Below are 16351 nucleotides of genomic sequence, written 5' to 3'. Positions count from 1 at the left end.
TTTTATTAGTGGGAGGTCCTCGATCTCTGGTCTGCCTTTGCTCACAGGGTTTGTATGTGGCTGTCTCGCTTTATGTGCCAACTTGAACTCGTTGTTCTAGAATGGCGCCGCTCAAGGTTTTGTTGGAGCAGCTCTGTTACATTCATTCTGGGATATTGCTTTTGAAAACTTTAATTCCTCGTTTTTCTGGATGTAAATCACTTTTTTTTAATGATTGTTTCCTCTGGTATTGGATGCTGTGCAGCTGGAAGTATTTTTACTGAAACTTTTTACTTTTGGACATTTGCTGGCAGTTGAATTTCTAACATCCTTCTACCAATATACCCACTGTCCCTCCTCTGGACATGTCCAAACCATCTCAGTCTGGCCTCTCTAACTCTTTCTCCCAGTTGTTCAACCTGTGCTGTACATCTGATAGTTTCATTCCTGATCTTATCCATCCATGTCACTCCTAAGGAGAACCTCATCATCTTCATTTCTGCTACTTCCAGTTCTTTCCTGTTTATTTGTATCTGTCTCTGTCTCCAGACCATACAACAAAGCTGATCTCACCACTGTCTTGTAAATGTTTCCTGTGACCTTTGCTGACACTATTTTGTCGCAAATCACTCATGAAACTTTTCTCTATCCACTCCATCTTGCCAAATAATACCTCAACTAAAGCCCCAAATCCCAAATGAGTGGAAAAGGAGGCGTCATGGAGTCATTCCCATCTACCTGGCGACAGTGCTCGAGTACCTGACCGCCGACATCCTGTAGCTGGCAGAAAACACTGCTCATGACAAGAAGACCAGGATCACCAGCAGCTGGCTGTCCACAATGATAAGGAGCTCAACAAGCTGCTGGGAGGTGTGATCATCGCTCAGGGAGGAGTTCTGCCCAAAATTCAGGTGGTCCTGCTGCCCAAGAAGACCAAAATCCTGCCAAGTCCAGGTAGACCCATCAACATCTGCAGCCAGTTTCTTCAGATCCTCTAAGATGGACCATTAAAAGAGATCCTTCCTGCCCACAGCCATCAACATCTATAACAACTCTTTAATGAAACCAGGATAATGTTACATTTAATTTCCCTTTGGCATTAATAAAGTATTTGTGAGTTGAATTTTTAAAAGTTGCGTGGCAAACTGTAGCGTTCTGCTCTTTAGCTCCACACATAAATGTTCTACACATGTACAGATTTAAAACCATGCTTCATTTGTTCGGTACACGCATGTCCCAAACCCCGAATGTACCGTTACACCCCCTGAATCCAACTAATCTAAATGCTAACAGAGACAACCATAGACCCCCTACCAAGATTTGCTGCAAACACACACTTGGGCTCAATGACACATAAGATGCCCCAAATCCAACACAGACAGGTGTTGAGTTTGATAGAAAATAAAACACGAGCACAGATGGATTTTACGAGCAAAGTCTCTCAGAGAGCCAAAGCAATTGAAAATTCTAAATTAAAAGTAAACTTTGGGCACGATTAGCAAACTCGCCCTTGCTGTTAATGAGAGCATGCTGTTTGTGAAATGTTCGCCTTCAAAAACACATTAGAATGCTAATGAGACGGTGTGTTAATAGGGACTTTATTACATGTTCCATATTTTTAGTTGCGCTCTGAACAGCAGGAATCACTGAACCCACGGATATGCATTTTTTTTTGACAATTTAGACGTGGAATCTGTTCTGTAAAGCCTAATTAGTATAATTAATACTCGGTGGAAAGGATAAGGTTACGTTTGCTATAACTAGAACTGATAATGTCTTCTGCCTTTCCAAGGCACTTTGGTTGAATGAGTTTTTTTCCTTTGTATTTTCTCTATTTCTCGTAAAAAAAAATCTTCAAAATCATTCAGTGCCTTTATTAAAACATATAGAGCAGCTATTTGAATGACAAGGAAAACATTTGAAATAGCAAACTGCACATTTTGATGTGCATTCATGAATCTAAATGTGGTCGAGACTGATTGCAGCTACGCTTTATTGGGCTTAAAGGACTGAGTGCGTCCTGATATTTCAGTATTCAGAAAGCATTGTAAATCCTGAAAAGTACCATTTTCAAACCAGGGCACCGCAGTGTACTTTATCTTGTCCTGGAACACAATGTCGGACGAAGTTGGTTCAGTCATGGAGGTCTTATCCAGCGTCCCTGCCAGAGGCAGACATCTCTACTGCAGCATCTCTCATTTCCCTTGTTTCCCAAGATGCAAACATGCCCCCTGACCTTCTGCTTTTCTTTTCACACCTCCTCCTTTCTGCTCATGTTTTTCTACTTGTACTCACGCCCGGTGGTTTTGTCTCTTTCCAGAGACTCGGTCTCAAGGTGTACATCTATTCTCCCTTTCTCTATCTGCTGTACATTTTCTTTCCACACTTGGACACGTTGCTCTCCTCCTCATGTACAATTTTCTCCAGAATATTGCCCCCATCTCTTTGCCCTTGTAGCCCCCCCATCCCGCCTCTTCTTCTCTGTCTTCCCTCTCATTTCCTCCCTTTTTTCCATCCTTCATGCTCACCAAGGTCCTAAAGGAGGGGAATGGAAAGTGTATGTATTCTGTAGCAGCGGAGTGTGGCAGCAGGAGGGAAAACTGCTGCTTTATGGTTTTATTTATGGATCTGTAGATTTCTGACACTGTGCACATCACACGCAGGGGCTGCGAGGGGGAAATGAAGAGCACCCTGATGTGAGCTGCTGCTAGTACCCCCAGCAGAACTGCAGACTGGCAAGAAGATGAGCCACATACTCAAGTGCAAGGATGTAGACGGACACTATCACCCACATACAGCCCTATTTTTTTTTTAAATGTCAATAAAAACAAAAGTAAAGCACATCACAAAAATTGTTCATCACATTGACAACTCAGAGAGTTCCCGTGCTGTGTTTGCAAGCTCGTCTCTCAAAGGATCGTCAGCGGCGTCCCAGCCGAGATGAGTTTTTCTTATCAAAAGGTCGACTTAAGCCAGAACAAGGTTTGTCACCTCTCCCTTTTAAAACCCGACGGCATTTAATGGAAGCGGCTATCATGGCACAGCAGATGGTGCTAACTCCGCTGCTGCTCATCTCGGCTCAGGTCTGGGCCAAAAAAAAAAAATCGCTTTAAATATGAGAATGTCAGGTGGATGGCGCGAATGAGACGGCTGCTTTGAAATCACACTGATAGACTGAGATAAACTTTTATTTGTTAAAATAATTTTTAGATTATGTTTTTGTTTATGTTGCTTGTATATTTTAAACTTCTCTTTCAATCAGATTTAATCTCTTCGTAGAGTTCGTTTTGTCTTTGGATTAAATTCACCTCGGGTTTTTTTTTTTTGGTTTGTTTTTTTTGACAGCTTCATATTGAACAAACACAATTTATAGAAATGATTTTCTACTTTCCATTTTGGAGCATAATGAATGTTGATAGCAGCATTCAGAAGGACAGCAGGGATCCGCCACCAGACAGAATGAGTTTTGTCTCGACATGACGAGTCCTATAAAAGAGGAGACGCACGTCGTGGTTAACATGTTCAGACATAATGGGAGAGAAAATGGTTTGTTTCTGTTTCTGGTTAGCGTCGGTTTTTATATATTTGGCTCTTCGGTTTCTTTATTTACGGTTGCACAGTAGAACACATAAGATTAAAAAAATAATTTTATCCGACTCAAAATGAGATAACGCTGACTCTTAAGAGAGGAATAAGAACTCGAAGATCAGAGTAACAGATAAGACGCCTTATTTGATACACTGCAGAGTACAAAAAGAAGCTAAATTGATTTTAATCAATGCAACTGGCTTGCATCGACCAGATCTTTTTATTTTCGACACAGACAATGGTGAGGCTCAGTTTCCCACATTTATTGACTGATTATTTTATTCTGTTTCTCACATTCATCTGAAATCACAAGTCCCAAGAACCAGAACTCAGTGCTGAGAGGTGAACATGTTGGACGCTTCACTTCCTGTTTACTCCTTCTCTACAAACTGCATCATCACCACCTAACGCTGACCCAAATTTAACCTTTTTGTTTATTAATTCCCAGTTCGGCTCATGGTCCTCCTGCCTTGTTTTTCCATCAGTAAAATAATGTAATGCTTTTTTCTGGCTTGTAGCTTTCCTCTAGCAAACATAGTTTTCACAGCATGTTCAAAATATAACTCGGGTTTCAACGATTGTCAACTCTTCAAATTAAAATAAGCAAATTTTATTTTATGTATTTATTTATTTTTAACCAGTTTTATGCTTTAGAATATTTGTGATTAGGTAATAACATTAATGTTTGGAACCCAGCAAGTGCCAGTTTAAAAAAAACAATTACTGTATTTTTTGCTGTATAAGTCACAGTTTTTTGCATAGCATTCCTGCGACTTAAGCAGCGAAGCGACGCATTAATGTTTTGTTTGTTTTTTCCCATATTTATAACCCAATTTTTGGCTCAGATCTGACAATTTCATTAATTCTGACATGGAAAATATTGAACACTACCATTTTCAGCCGCTAGAGGGCCCTTGACTAATATGGCAAGCCAAGTGTCTCTTTAATAGGTAAAAGTGGCTATTAGTGAGACACTTGGCTTGCCATAGAGCCACCTTTGACTCGCTCCGGAACTCCTGGAGCAAACATTAAATCAGCTGCATTTCACTGCACCGCCCAGGAGAAATGCAGCTGATTTGACCATTAAAGTGCATTTATTAAGGAAAAGTTCAACTGAGACTCACCTTTGCTATAATTTCGAGCAAACAAATTGTAAAATATTTGAGACCAAATCAACGGTGTTTATGGAATTTTGCTTGCCCAGTTTTAGAAAATCATGGCTTATTGTATGACTTGCAAAATTGTATTCGAGGCCATTTAAATTATTTTATTTATAGATAGACCAATTAAACGGCCCACCAGTTTTATTCGGCTGACCATTTATAATTGGCTGATATCAGCCATGCCTGTACATAATCAACTACCAAGGTAAAAATATATGGATGCAGCAGCTCTGCTACATTTTTTGTTGTTTTTTTTTAATTGAAAATGCTCTATTCTAAATTATTTTAAGAACAGATGTTCTTTTAAAAGTTGTTAAATATACATTTATTTCAGTTAAATAATTAGTTGTATTTTGTTACGTAAAGATTACATATTGACCAAAACATGATGATGTACAGTATTCCCTTGCTACTTCGCAGTTTGGTTTTTGCGGACTCGTTCTTTTGAGGTGTTTCAAAGTACAGTACAGTACAGTACAGTACTGTACTGTACTGTACAGTACTGTACTGTAAGATTGTGCACGACCCAAAAAAGCACCACCATTTTGTAGTTTTCTCTCAAAAAGCCTATACTGTATTGCCAGTCTATAGGACTACACTATCCAGAAGGCAACAGTGCACTACCTAAGCAAAGTTGTTTTCTGCTGGAGGGAAAGTTTTGATTCGATCGGAAAAAGTTTGGTTCTTACATTATTCATAGTGACTTTGGCGCTCAGTGGATGCAGAGAGCCAAGGGACTTTCTGGAGACTCCCATGGAAATGCCATTCAACCCCAACAATCACAGCACAGAGTTACTACCTTCACTCTTGACACTTGCTGGGCTCCATACCAGTGCACAGTGAAATAATTATCCAAAACTGTGTCTGCTTAATGTTGTTTGTTTGCGTAAATGGTAGCCTTGATAATAGAATAGTATCCACAGCGTGTTTGTGACGTTCAAGTGTCTCGAAATGTTTTGGCCAGCGCCTTTAACTTGTCCTCCAAGAGCCTCTTTACAGACAAAAATAAAGCAGCAACAGTCCTCACTATCTTTCAGAAATGGCCCCAACCATCCAGCCATAATTCCTCTCTCTACCTGCTCACTGCAGCGTGAGTGTCTGCAAATCTCTCCCCTCCTCGGCACCCCCCTCTCTCTCCTGGGTAATTTGTTGTGTAAATACGGTGCTACTTACAGCTGACGGGCCCTTTCGGCTGCGGTGCTGGAAATGCAATTAGGGGCAGCAAACATCTCCTTTGTTATCACTGGAGGGTGCAACGTTCTTTGCAGTCCCTTCTGGAATGGGGGGGGGGGGGCGTTATTGATCGCTATCAGCTTTGAGGAGGGGATTACTAATGAAGCTATCTGAAAGCCTTTTGTGATCTGTAAAGTTAGCACGCGCACACGTGTGTAGATTGGTAAATGGATGTGGACAGATTGTGTGTGTTAGTAAATGCAGGTATCACATTTGCCATCCTGCTGAAAGTGGCTCCTGTAGTTGAGCTTGGCTGCCCCTGGTGGTAGGTCTGATTATTACACGTGACGTCAGCATTTATCCCCAAGAAACATCTCGAGTTTGATGAGTTGACTTTCTGCTCACTGTCCCATGGCATAGGATTACTCTTTGACAACATAGGGCCTTTTACTTCGCAGAAAGGAACTAATTTATATTAAAGACCTAGTTTTCCTTGAAACAATGCTTATTATTACCCTCAGCCTTTCATGCCAGGGTTTTAAACTAAAATCATCCTTTGTTGGTAAATGAAAGTTATAACCATTTCAGTTAAACCATGAAAATAATTTCACATGCATTCCCATGCAATATTCACTTGTGATCTGTTAGCTCGGAGTGTGTGTTGTGAGACACTCTCGGCTACTACCACACCAAATTGTAGCTCTGTATTTGAAACTTTCACTGAGTTATAACCATTCCTGTGGAGGTCGATTAGCTGTGGCGGCCATCTTGATCTGAGTTAACGCCAACTGTTAATCAGTTGTAGATGAACATCAGTTGATTATTATTTTCTGAAAGTTTCATTAAAATCCTTTCAGTAGGAGAGGTGATTGCAATAGTTATGGGGAATTGACTAACTTAAATTTCATGTAATTGGTTAGCACTCAACATATAAAGTAAGGATCCGTCTCAGCTACTAGTCTACCACAACTAATTTTAACTCAGTATATGTCAAACTGACTGAGTTACAGCCATTGTTGTGTTTGCTAAGACAACATTGTTGTGGTGGTCACCTTCAATGTATTGACTCCAAACATCCATCAGTTGTAGATGTGCATTCAGTACCGTAATTTCTGGACTATTGAGCGCACCTGAATATAAGCCGCGCACAGTAAATTTTTTATATATATATATATATATATATATATATATATATATTGTACACACATAGGCCACACTTGTCTGTAAGTCGCGGGTGTCTGGTATAGCTGTCATTTCTAACCTGAACCTGAAACCTCATCCAGATCGACCCATTATAATGAGATTAATGTGCAGGTCGGGCCGATCTCGGGCTTTGATGCAGTTTTACAAATCATACAGCACAAATAAAACTAAATAAGAATACACAATATAAAATTGTGTTAATCCACTTGTAGAGGAGGAGGCAGGGCCGACTGGCCGGTTTAAAGAAGTAAAAGTAGTTGCGTTAAGCTCAGATGGACAACCTGTCACCGGCCGCGCGCGTCCACTGACTCGCCGGTTGAAGTGGACTAGCGACCTGTCCAGGGTGTACCCCATCTTTCGCACAGTGATGGCTGGACATGGGCACCAGCGACCCCCGCTACCCGAAAAGGAAGAAGCGGGTAAAGGTAATGGATGGATCAATCAGCTGATCACCGGCTGCGTGCATCTCCACACCTGCTGTCATCTGCGGTGAAGGAATTAGCAGCATCTACAAAAGCCGAAGCGAGCAGCGCATTCAATTAAAATTGTGCTATATATTTCAAAATAATTTTACTCTAAAAATATTTTTGTTCATCTGTATAATAGCCGATCTTTACAGTTGATTTTTTTAGGCTATTTGTTTTGTATGTTAATACCCATTTAGTGAAACAAGAAATCTTCTATCTTCCTTTCTTTGAAATGTGTTTTTAGGCTGGGGCCGGATTTTTTAGGCCCAAATGCAACTCTAGTGTCTTGCAGCATACAGCTACTGAGAGATGTGCAGCTCTTGTTGTAGATCAAGAATCAACCACCAGATGGCGCTTTATAGACTTCATCTTCCGGTTCAACACACACAGAGTGAACCCCACAGGTCTTTATGACAACTACCTCCCTCACTCATGGTTACTCTACTGATCAGCCTAACACATAACAAACACATAAACTAGACTAACAAGAACAGACTAATCACTAAAAGAACAATGCTAAACAGCTAACCGAAATGATTAACAATTAACATAAATTTTACCCATAATCCCTCCCTGAGGCCATGTGACCGACAGTCAACCAGCAGATTGTTATAATGCATACCAGTTACATACACAAATACTTAAAGTAAATGTTTTTTTTGTTTTTTTCTGAACCGTGCCGTTAACATGGCTGGTTAAAAAAACATCAGCCTACCAGGAAGTCATTGATCACTATCATCATGTTCCTCCAGCTTGTGCAAGCTGTCCTGCTCCACAGAGCAAAAGTTGGGGGGATTCCCCCTTCCCCATACCTTTGGTTCAACTGTGACCTGTTTGGTAATTCCATTAGTCTTTTTTGTTTTACCTTTATTTATACAGGTAGTCTCATTGAGTCACGAGGACCCACCCCCCAAGAGAGACGTGTATTGGGCAGCTATGTGAGCACCCGGGTGGGACGAGGCTAAGGTTTTGGTGGCAGGAAGCTCGTTAGCCTGTCAAAAAAGAAAATCCATTAATTAGCCACAGCATTGTTGTTCAAAGCATGTGGAAAATAAGTAGCGGCTTATAGACCAGAAACTACGGTAATTACTTTCTGAACGTTTCATTAAAATCCATCCAGTGATTAATGATATTTTGCTAACAGACTGTCAGTGATTGTGTGTTTGTTGAGACAAACAGACACAGGCAAAAGCATTTCTGCTTCGCAGCGGGTGATTAAAATATATAAAAATAACAGATGTTCTACTTTTGGGAGAAACACGTATTTTTCTTTTAAGCCTCTTGATGTTCATGGACAGAGGTCTGAAGACAAATGGCTTGAAGGGGCTGTACATTTCACTTCTGACCCCCCAAAGAAACCTGCAAAATGCACCTGTTTGCTCACACGCAACTATTTTCACGGCTCTTCGACAACCACATGCTGGTTAAAAACCTGGTGGAGGGTCATTATCCTGCCAAGAGTGAACTTTGCACCAGCACTTGGGCACAGTTGACGTTCTTCTCGCACGCCCGTGGCACAGTGATTGTGGCTCTGGGCTCACACAGTTATTAAGTAACCGAACTTCACAAAAGCATTATTATCCTCTCCATTCTGAGTCAAGCTGTTCTAATACCTTTTTTTGTTTGGGTCTTTGAAGCAGACTGGGATTTTTCTTTGTCCCTGTTTGATGTGTGTGTAGGCGCCTGTGGACAAATGATTTGCTTTGTTTCCTCCCGTCTTTGTTCTTTGTATTTATTTTTGTGGGGGGTTTTTCTAATATTGTTTTAAACTCATGTATTTATATATATTTTTTGTATTCTTTAAAAGAAATGTATCTTCAAGAAAGAACGTGAAGTGTTGGGGTTGAGTGTGATATTCTTCCGTCGTCTGGTGCTGATTAGTGTCTTTCTTCTTTAGAAGAGAACTGAAATTATCGTCACAAGAAAATCGTTGTTGTTTTTTTTTTTTTCATTTTTAAGATCTAAAATTCTCATTTTCACAGTTGATCATGATTTTTTTTATGTTATCAAAATGTATAAAGTGTACAAAAAATATAATAAGATTTAAATTTCTACAGCTGGAGAAAACGTGTCCCTTAATAATTTGGCTTTTTGTTTTATATGCTACTAAAAGTATGTATTTTCTTTATGAAAACAGGCTTTTATTTTTTTTTAAGAAACTTTGTTATTGTACATTAAAGAACTTATTTCATAACGTACTGCATGTCACCCTGTCAAATGTTAAGAAATTATACCGTTGTTGCCAGTTTGGTCAATCCTTAAACATAAAGATTGTACAATCTCCTGACATATGGCGAGATATCACTTCAAGCGTGTGCTGTGGATGACTCTCAGATACTACCACACCAAACTCTAGCTCTGTATCTGTAAAATGAACTGAGTTAAACCGTATTTGTGTTTGCTAAGAGTACATCGCTGTGGTGGCCATCTTGAATCAGATTATCCCTTAAACGTATCAGTTATAGATGTGCATCTAATGATTACTTCAAGTTACAGTAAAATTCAGCAAGTGGTTCATGGGATATTTTGCTAACAGACACAAGTACAAACAATAACTGCCCTTGCCTTTTGGCGGCGGGCGATCAAAAGGACACTTTGTCTTCCTTCCATCTATTATCTTTACCCGCTTCTTCCTTTTTGGGTCGCAGTCACTGGTGTCCATGTCCAGCTATCAGTGTACGAGAGGCGGGGGACACCTGGACAGGTCTCCAGTCCATCACAGGGACACCTGGACAGGTCTCCAGTCCATCACAGGGACACACAGAGACAAACGAGATAAACAACCATTCTCTCTCTCTCTGACCTAGGGATAATTTAGAGTTACCAATCAGCCTAACATGCATGTTTTTGGTCTGTGGGAGGAAACTGGAGTACCCGGAGAAAAGCCATGCATGCACGGAGAGAACATGCAAACTCCACCCAGAAAGGCCCCCGGACCGGGATTTGAACCAGGGACCTGCTCGCTAATAGGTGGCAGCTCTACCAACTGCACCACCGTGCTGCCCATTCTTTGTCTTACCCATTCAAAACAACTATTTTTAGTTTTGGTAGTAACCAAACAGGAATGTATTTCCTGTGGTCAGGTGTCCTCTGTAGAAACACGTTGGCACGCTTTGTAAGTATCAGTAAGTGTCGTCTGTAATCCTAATCTCTGTTGATGTAAAGTGGGTCATAGATTACAGACTGGTACTTCAGTCACTTTGGTCAAGGAGGTGAGAGTAAGAAGTACTTGTTAAGGGGGCCGAGGTGGTGTAGAGGCAGGGCAGCAGACCCGGGACCCCAAAGCCCCAGGTTCAATCCCCAGTCATTGCACATCCCATGGTGTCTCTGAGCAGCACACCTTATCCCCAAGATGCTTTCAATAGCTGCCCACTGCTCCACCTGGTGGTGGATGGGTTAAATGCAGAGATCCAATTTCACCATTGTATGGCAATGAAGACGATATTTTATTTTTATTTATAAGTTATTCATTTTTTTAAAAACAAAACAATATACAATAAGAGATACAATCACAAATAAAATGAAAGGCAGAAGAAAGAAGAAAAACAATCTTATAATCTCTGCCCCTTTTTACCAAAAAAATTAATTCAAACAATAATAATCTTCAAATAACAAAAACAAAATAAACAACTCCTTTTCAAGCGTCAATTCATACAAATACACATTAAGCTATTTCTTCTTTTTTTTTTTTTTAACAAACCAACTTTGATCATTCTCTTAAACATAAACATTGATCTGGCATTTTTAACATCACTCTCCAGATTATTACATAATATAATTCCTTGGATTGAGGTAGACCGTTCCTTCAGACTAGTTCGAAATTTAGCTTTAACAAAACATTTCCATCCCCTTAAGATTATAACAGCTTTTAACAAATTTAATTGGATATTTAAAGGTAATGTATTATTATGAGCGTTATACATAACTGATAAAATATTATAATCTACCAAATCATGACCTTCAATAACTTCAGTTGATAAAATAAAGTACTTGATGGGCGACTGAAATGCTTCCTGGTGATAATTCTTACAGCTCTTTTCTGTAAAACTAAATTAGGATTTATAAATGTTTTACACACTTTCCCCCAAACATCAATACAATAAATTAAGTGTGGAACAATGATTGTGTTATACAACGTGTACAGAGCTTTATCAATCAATAAGTCCCTTACTTTGTACCGTACTGCAATAGATTTAGATATTTTTTTATTCTTATATAATGTATGTGATGTTTCCATGTTAGCTTGTCATCGATGACAACACCCAAAAACTTCACCTCACTAACTCTACAAATCTCTGTAGCAGTCAGGTTTCTCAATGAACACTAATTTCAATACTGTTACTTTAATGTCTTGTGTATTTATATGTATGCATATGTGTATGTGTGTGTATATGTACACATCTACTGACTGTGAAACTAATTGTTCCTCGGGGATAATAAAGATACTTGGACTCAACACCCTCAACTCTAAATGGAACATCTATTACTGAATATCATATAGTTAGTTACAATACATAACACATTATTATTATTATTTACAGGGCAAGATACCGGTAATTGACAAGCATAGCAACAGAACCTCCCACGGACCAGTGTGCTCCTGCTGCGATTGGCTCAGAACATCGAGCAATCAAGAAAATGTCATTTAACATCATAGAGAAAAATCATTTTAAGACGATTAATTTAAGCGTTGAGACAGAAATGGAGTTCCAGATCACCTTCTCGGAGCGATGAGAAACTCATTTCTTGAAGACATCGCCCACCGCCGTGTTTAGCCGTGTAACATGTCAAGAGTTCGTGTTGAGGATGACTCTCAGCTACTCCCACAGCACGTTGCAGCTCAGTATCTGTCAGTCGGACTGCATCGCAGACAGTTTTCTTGTCATATCGATGAGCTGTGTAAACCTCTTGAACTGGCTCAACTCCAAAAGTTAATCCGTCGTTGACGTTTCTGAAAGTTTTATTAAAATCCAGTCAGCCATTTATGGAAAATGTTGCTAACACCGGTGATGCCCGCTAACCTGCGTGTTCCTCTGCTTTACCGCAGCTGATGTGAACGAACGACTGTTTCACGGGATTCTGCAGAACCTGCTGAAAATCATCTAAAGCATACAGCTGCTGCGACGTCGTCGCCCTTGCTCCTTTAGGCGCCGGCGCTAACGACTTTAGCATGAAGACTTTTAAAGAAGACATTGATGAAGTATACGGTCATGCACTGATGCAATATTTAATCTGCTAATAACACAGCGAGTTAAAAGTGGAGAAACAACAGAGTACCCGTCTGTAAATGTTCGAGTCTGCCCTTTTCTTATTAGACACGATCCAGCAGCTCCGTGTCAGCTCAGCTTGTTCGGAGCTAATGCAGCAGAAACAAATGTAACTGGTAATTTAAAAGAAGGCGACGTGCAGTTTCATATTTATCCCATTTGCACCTTTTGACACAAACTCAATAATTTATTTGCTCCGCTCAGACCAGTTATGTAGCATGACGGCGCTCCACGTGCATGTGATCTATTTATAGATTGTATTCGTGAATTTGTTGAGCGAAAAGACAAAATATTTTTAAGTTAGTCGTTTTGGTTGACAAGCCTCGGAAACCTAAAGATCTCTGCTCGGACTTTGAGGCTAAAAGTTGAGAAAAAAAGAGCGTCAATCACAGATAAATGTAACGTCTTAAAGTTAAGATTTAATCTGGTTGTGAGACACTGACGTAAAACTAAACATTAATCATATGACGTCTTTTTGACGTGGTGGTACAGTGGAGCAGTTCGTAGAGCTGCTGCATCGAATCCCAGCCATGGGGCCCGTTTGCATGTTCTCGCCGTGCACGTGTGGGTTTTCTCCCGCAGACCAAAATGGCACCAGTGACCCCCCATAACCCAAAAAGAAACAAGATAATGGATGGAAGTATTTAGAGCAGGCTCCTCGCAGCAGGTCTCATGCTCCAACAGAATTAAAGAGTTTCAGACTTTAACCACTTGAGGTCAGTGTTGCACCTCAGCTGAATTAGGATAACCACGTTTAAAATATGTTCTGTTGCATGCTCAATAATCCAGGTAGATAATCTGACGAGGTTGAGTCTTTTGGATAAAAGACGAAACGTTCCAACAAAGAAGAATCTGTCCAGAGGACCGGACTCAACCTTGTTAGACAATAAGAAATGTTGGGGGGAAATACCTTTTTTGTTTAAAGATGGCACCAGTATGAATAAAACGTTGTCATCCCAACCGTCTAAAGAACTCCAAGTATCCACTCTGACATAAAAGTTACTTACATTTGAGTTCATTACAGAGCTGAAAAAAAATTAACGGATCTGAAAAATCCAAACTGTTTCCTTTCTAAAATTCTTGTATTAAAAAGTTGCAACTTTTGAACTTTGTTAGAAGCTTCCGTTAGAAAAGATTTGAGACACCAGCAGAGAATGTTCCGAGTCTTTCACCCAACGAGCTTTGTGATGTTCTGAGGTAATCTGGGACAGGCTGCCTCATCTCAAATCTCCAATGCTCATGGACTTGAACCGACTATGGATTATTTACCTTTAATCATTGATTATGTATCTAAACTGGTAACTGCTCTGTCCAGAGAACGAGGTTCTGCAGTTTGGGAAGCTGGTGAGCACCTCCAACACCTACGAGCCCACCGCCGCCGGAAACCCCAGGAAGGTCGTAACTGTGATCACGGACCAACCGCTGCTCTGGAGCATGGGCGTCAGGAACAACGGGGACTAAAACGTTGAGCGCGCCAGCATGCTTCGAGTTTTACACACTTATGAAAAGAACGTTCTTAAATTCAGAAATGCTCGAGGTACCTTTTATCCAAATATAACTGATTTTATGCACAGTGCCCGACTGTATTGATGTGTATATAGTGAACAGCACTTTTAAATATAATAAACTTTTGTATCAACAAATTAAAACGAATAAAATTTGCAATAAAAACAAAATCAGTACTTGGCTTTCCATTTGTAATTTTATTTACATGGCAAAATAAAAAAGGTTGAGAACAGAACGTAAAAGTGTCCTTTCAGTTTCCCCCCACACCAGTCCAAAAACACGGTGCGACCGCAGTCTGTGCCGTTCCTTAAATCAGGACTCAACCACCGCTAGAAGACAAAATGTGACAATTGTTAGAAACGCAGCTGAATTGTCATGGTATTCAGAGTAAATGACAAAGCTTATTGTGACTAAACAGCTGAACTTGGCGTTTTCTTCTATTGTAGATACTTTGTCTTATTGTGGTGCATAGTTAAAAAAAAATACAATTATGTTTGTCAAGAAGTCAAAAGCGATGCGACTAAATGACACCGTTCAGATTCTAAATCTTAAACTCCGTCGGTGAATGGATTCCCTGTCTGCAGCAGTACGGCAGGTTTTAAACACACCGCCATGCACAGTGTGGTGCATTTATAAATCTGCAAGAGCTAAACAAGTGAAGTGTTCTTAAAGCCGGTGTCTGGTTGTAAAATCAGCAGGATTCTGATTTATGTACGGACTTATACACAGCACAGTTTTGTACTTACACAATGATGTTGTTGATGGGGATATGGATGAGCTTGACAAAGAACCCGATGAAACCCATGATGGCAAACCCAATTGCTGTAGCCATAGCAATCTTCTGAAACTCTGAAAGAGGACAAACTGTTAGAAACACGGAAAAAACTCATCTGTGTGAGTTCAATGTCACTGGGCAGATCTGAAAAAATGTACCTTTCCTGTCGGGTTTTGTGCATCTTTTTACAAGCCTTATGGAGTCTTTGACAAACTGCCGGCTGGGCTCAACAAACTGCATCACCTGGTCCATCCTGTATGATCTGCAGGCAAAAAAAAATAAAGAGTCAAGATTAAAACCATAAAAATTAGCTTTCAGTGTGTAGAAATGTGTACCGCTTCAATCACTTATCAGTAAACTTTAGTAGATATTCTTATTTAACACATGTTTACTATATTCAAACGTCTCTAATAGTAAAAAATACGCGATATGAAGTCTCTAATAGTAAAAAATACGCGATATGAAGTCGTTAAAATTAATTATTTACCACAACGACAATGGAAAACAACGTAGCGTTAACCAACACAGCCATGCTAAGTAGCATGACTCGTTGTTTAAAACAGATCAATAAGTCAAAAAATATACAAATAACATGTCTAATTTCATAACTGTTAATGTTTTAAAGGCAAAAATACACAACTAACAAAATTCTTGTTATCTACCTGTTTTCACGTCGCACCTCAACAGAAAGCAGTACGAGAAGAAATGGCCACGTAGCTTTTCCACAGCTAGACGGAGGAGAGATGACGTAGACCTACAGTGCGCATGCGTGGTTTGTTTTCCTGTTTCCCTACAGTGCGCATGCGTGGTTGGTTTTCCTGTTTCCAGCTGTCTATGCTGCCACCTACAGGTCAGGAGGTTTTACTACAGGCGATTTTTTTTTTTGTTGGCTACCTAGTTTGTCTTAGTAAATAAATAAAAAATAAATAAAAAAGGTCAGCAAAGTGTCTAAATTAATTCTAAAACAAGTTGTTACAAGAATATTAAATTTAACATTTGCTGAAATGTTATGTATTTTACATTTACACGTGTCGTATTTACAATCTAATTAAGTGTTCAGTAGAGTGCTGTAGCCATTCTAGCTCAAACCACATTCTTGAGGTTATAATTACTCATGTGATTTAGATTAAGATCAGCTGTTTCTTTTTTCTGGCATTTTCCTTCCAGACAAACTAAGATGTATTGGTAGCAGAATATTTCTTATGTTTTAATATGTGTCTGTTTATTAAT

At 39.7% G+C, this 16351-nt stretch overlaps 2 protein-coding genes across 2 annotated transcripts in view; one reads left to right on the top strand and one right to left on the bottom strand.

The window, feature by feature from the left end:
* The window catches only part of tpk1 (thiamin pyrophosphokinase 1), a 106751-nt gene extending 92378 nt beyond the window's left edge, over positions 1-14373 (top strand). Inside the window, exon 8 of the mRNA XM_037694318.1 lies at positions 14156-14373. Coding sequence (XP_037550246.1) covers positions 14156-14301 — 146 coding nt within the window. The 3' untranslated portion in view covers positions 14302-14373. The remainder of the gene's footprint in view (positions 1-14155) is intronic.
* Positions 14374-14523: 150 nt separating this feature from the next.
* On the bottom strand, positions 14524-15876 carry sec61g (SEC61 translocon subunit gamma). The gene is made up of 4 exons (XM_037693823.1): positions 15784-15876; positions 15280-15383; positions 15093-15195; positions 14524-14675 (listed from the first exon to the last, which is right to left on the bottom strand). The coding sequence occupies exons 2-4, from the start codon at positions 15371-15373 to the stop codon at positions 14666-14668; spliced, it is 207 nt and encodes a 68-aa protein (XP_037549751.1). The 5' UTR covers positions 15374-15383; positions 15784-15876; the 3' UTR covers positions 14524-14665.
* Positions 15877-16351: the final 475 nt, after the last annotated feature.

The sequence above is a fragment of the Nematolebias whitei genome, chromosome 20 (genome assembly GCF_014905685.2).
Source record: "Nematolebias whitei isolate Nwh7 chromosome 20, NemWhi1, whole genome shotgun sequence".
NCBI lineage: Eukaryota > Metazoa > Chordata > Actinopteri > Cyprinodontiformes > Rivulidae > Nematolebias > Nematolebias whitei.
Note: the sequence above shows the minus strand (reverse complement) of the source record. Positions and strands in the feature narration are given on the sequence as shown.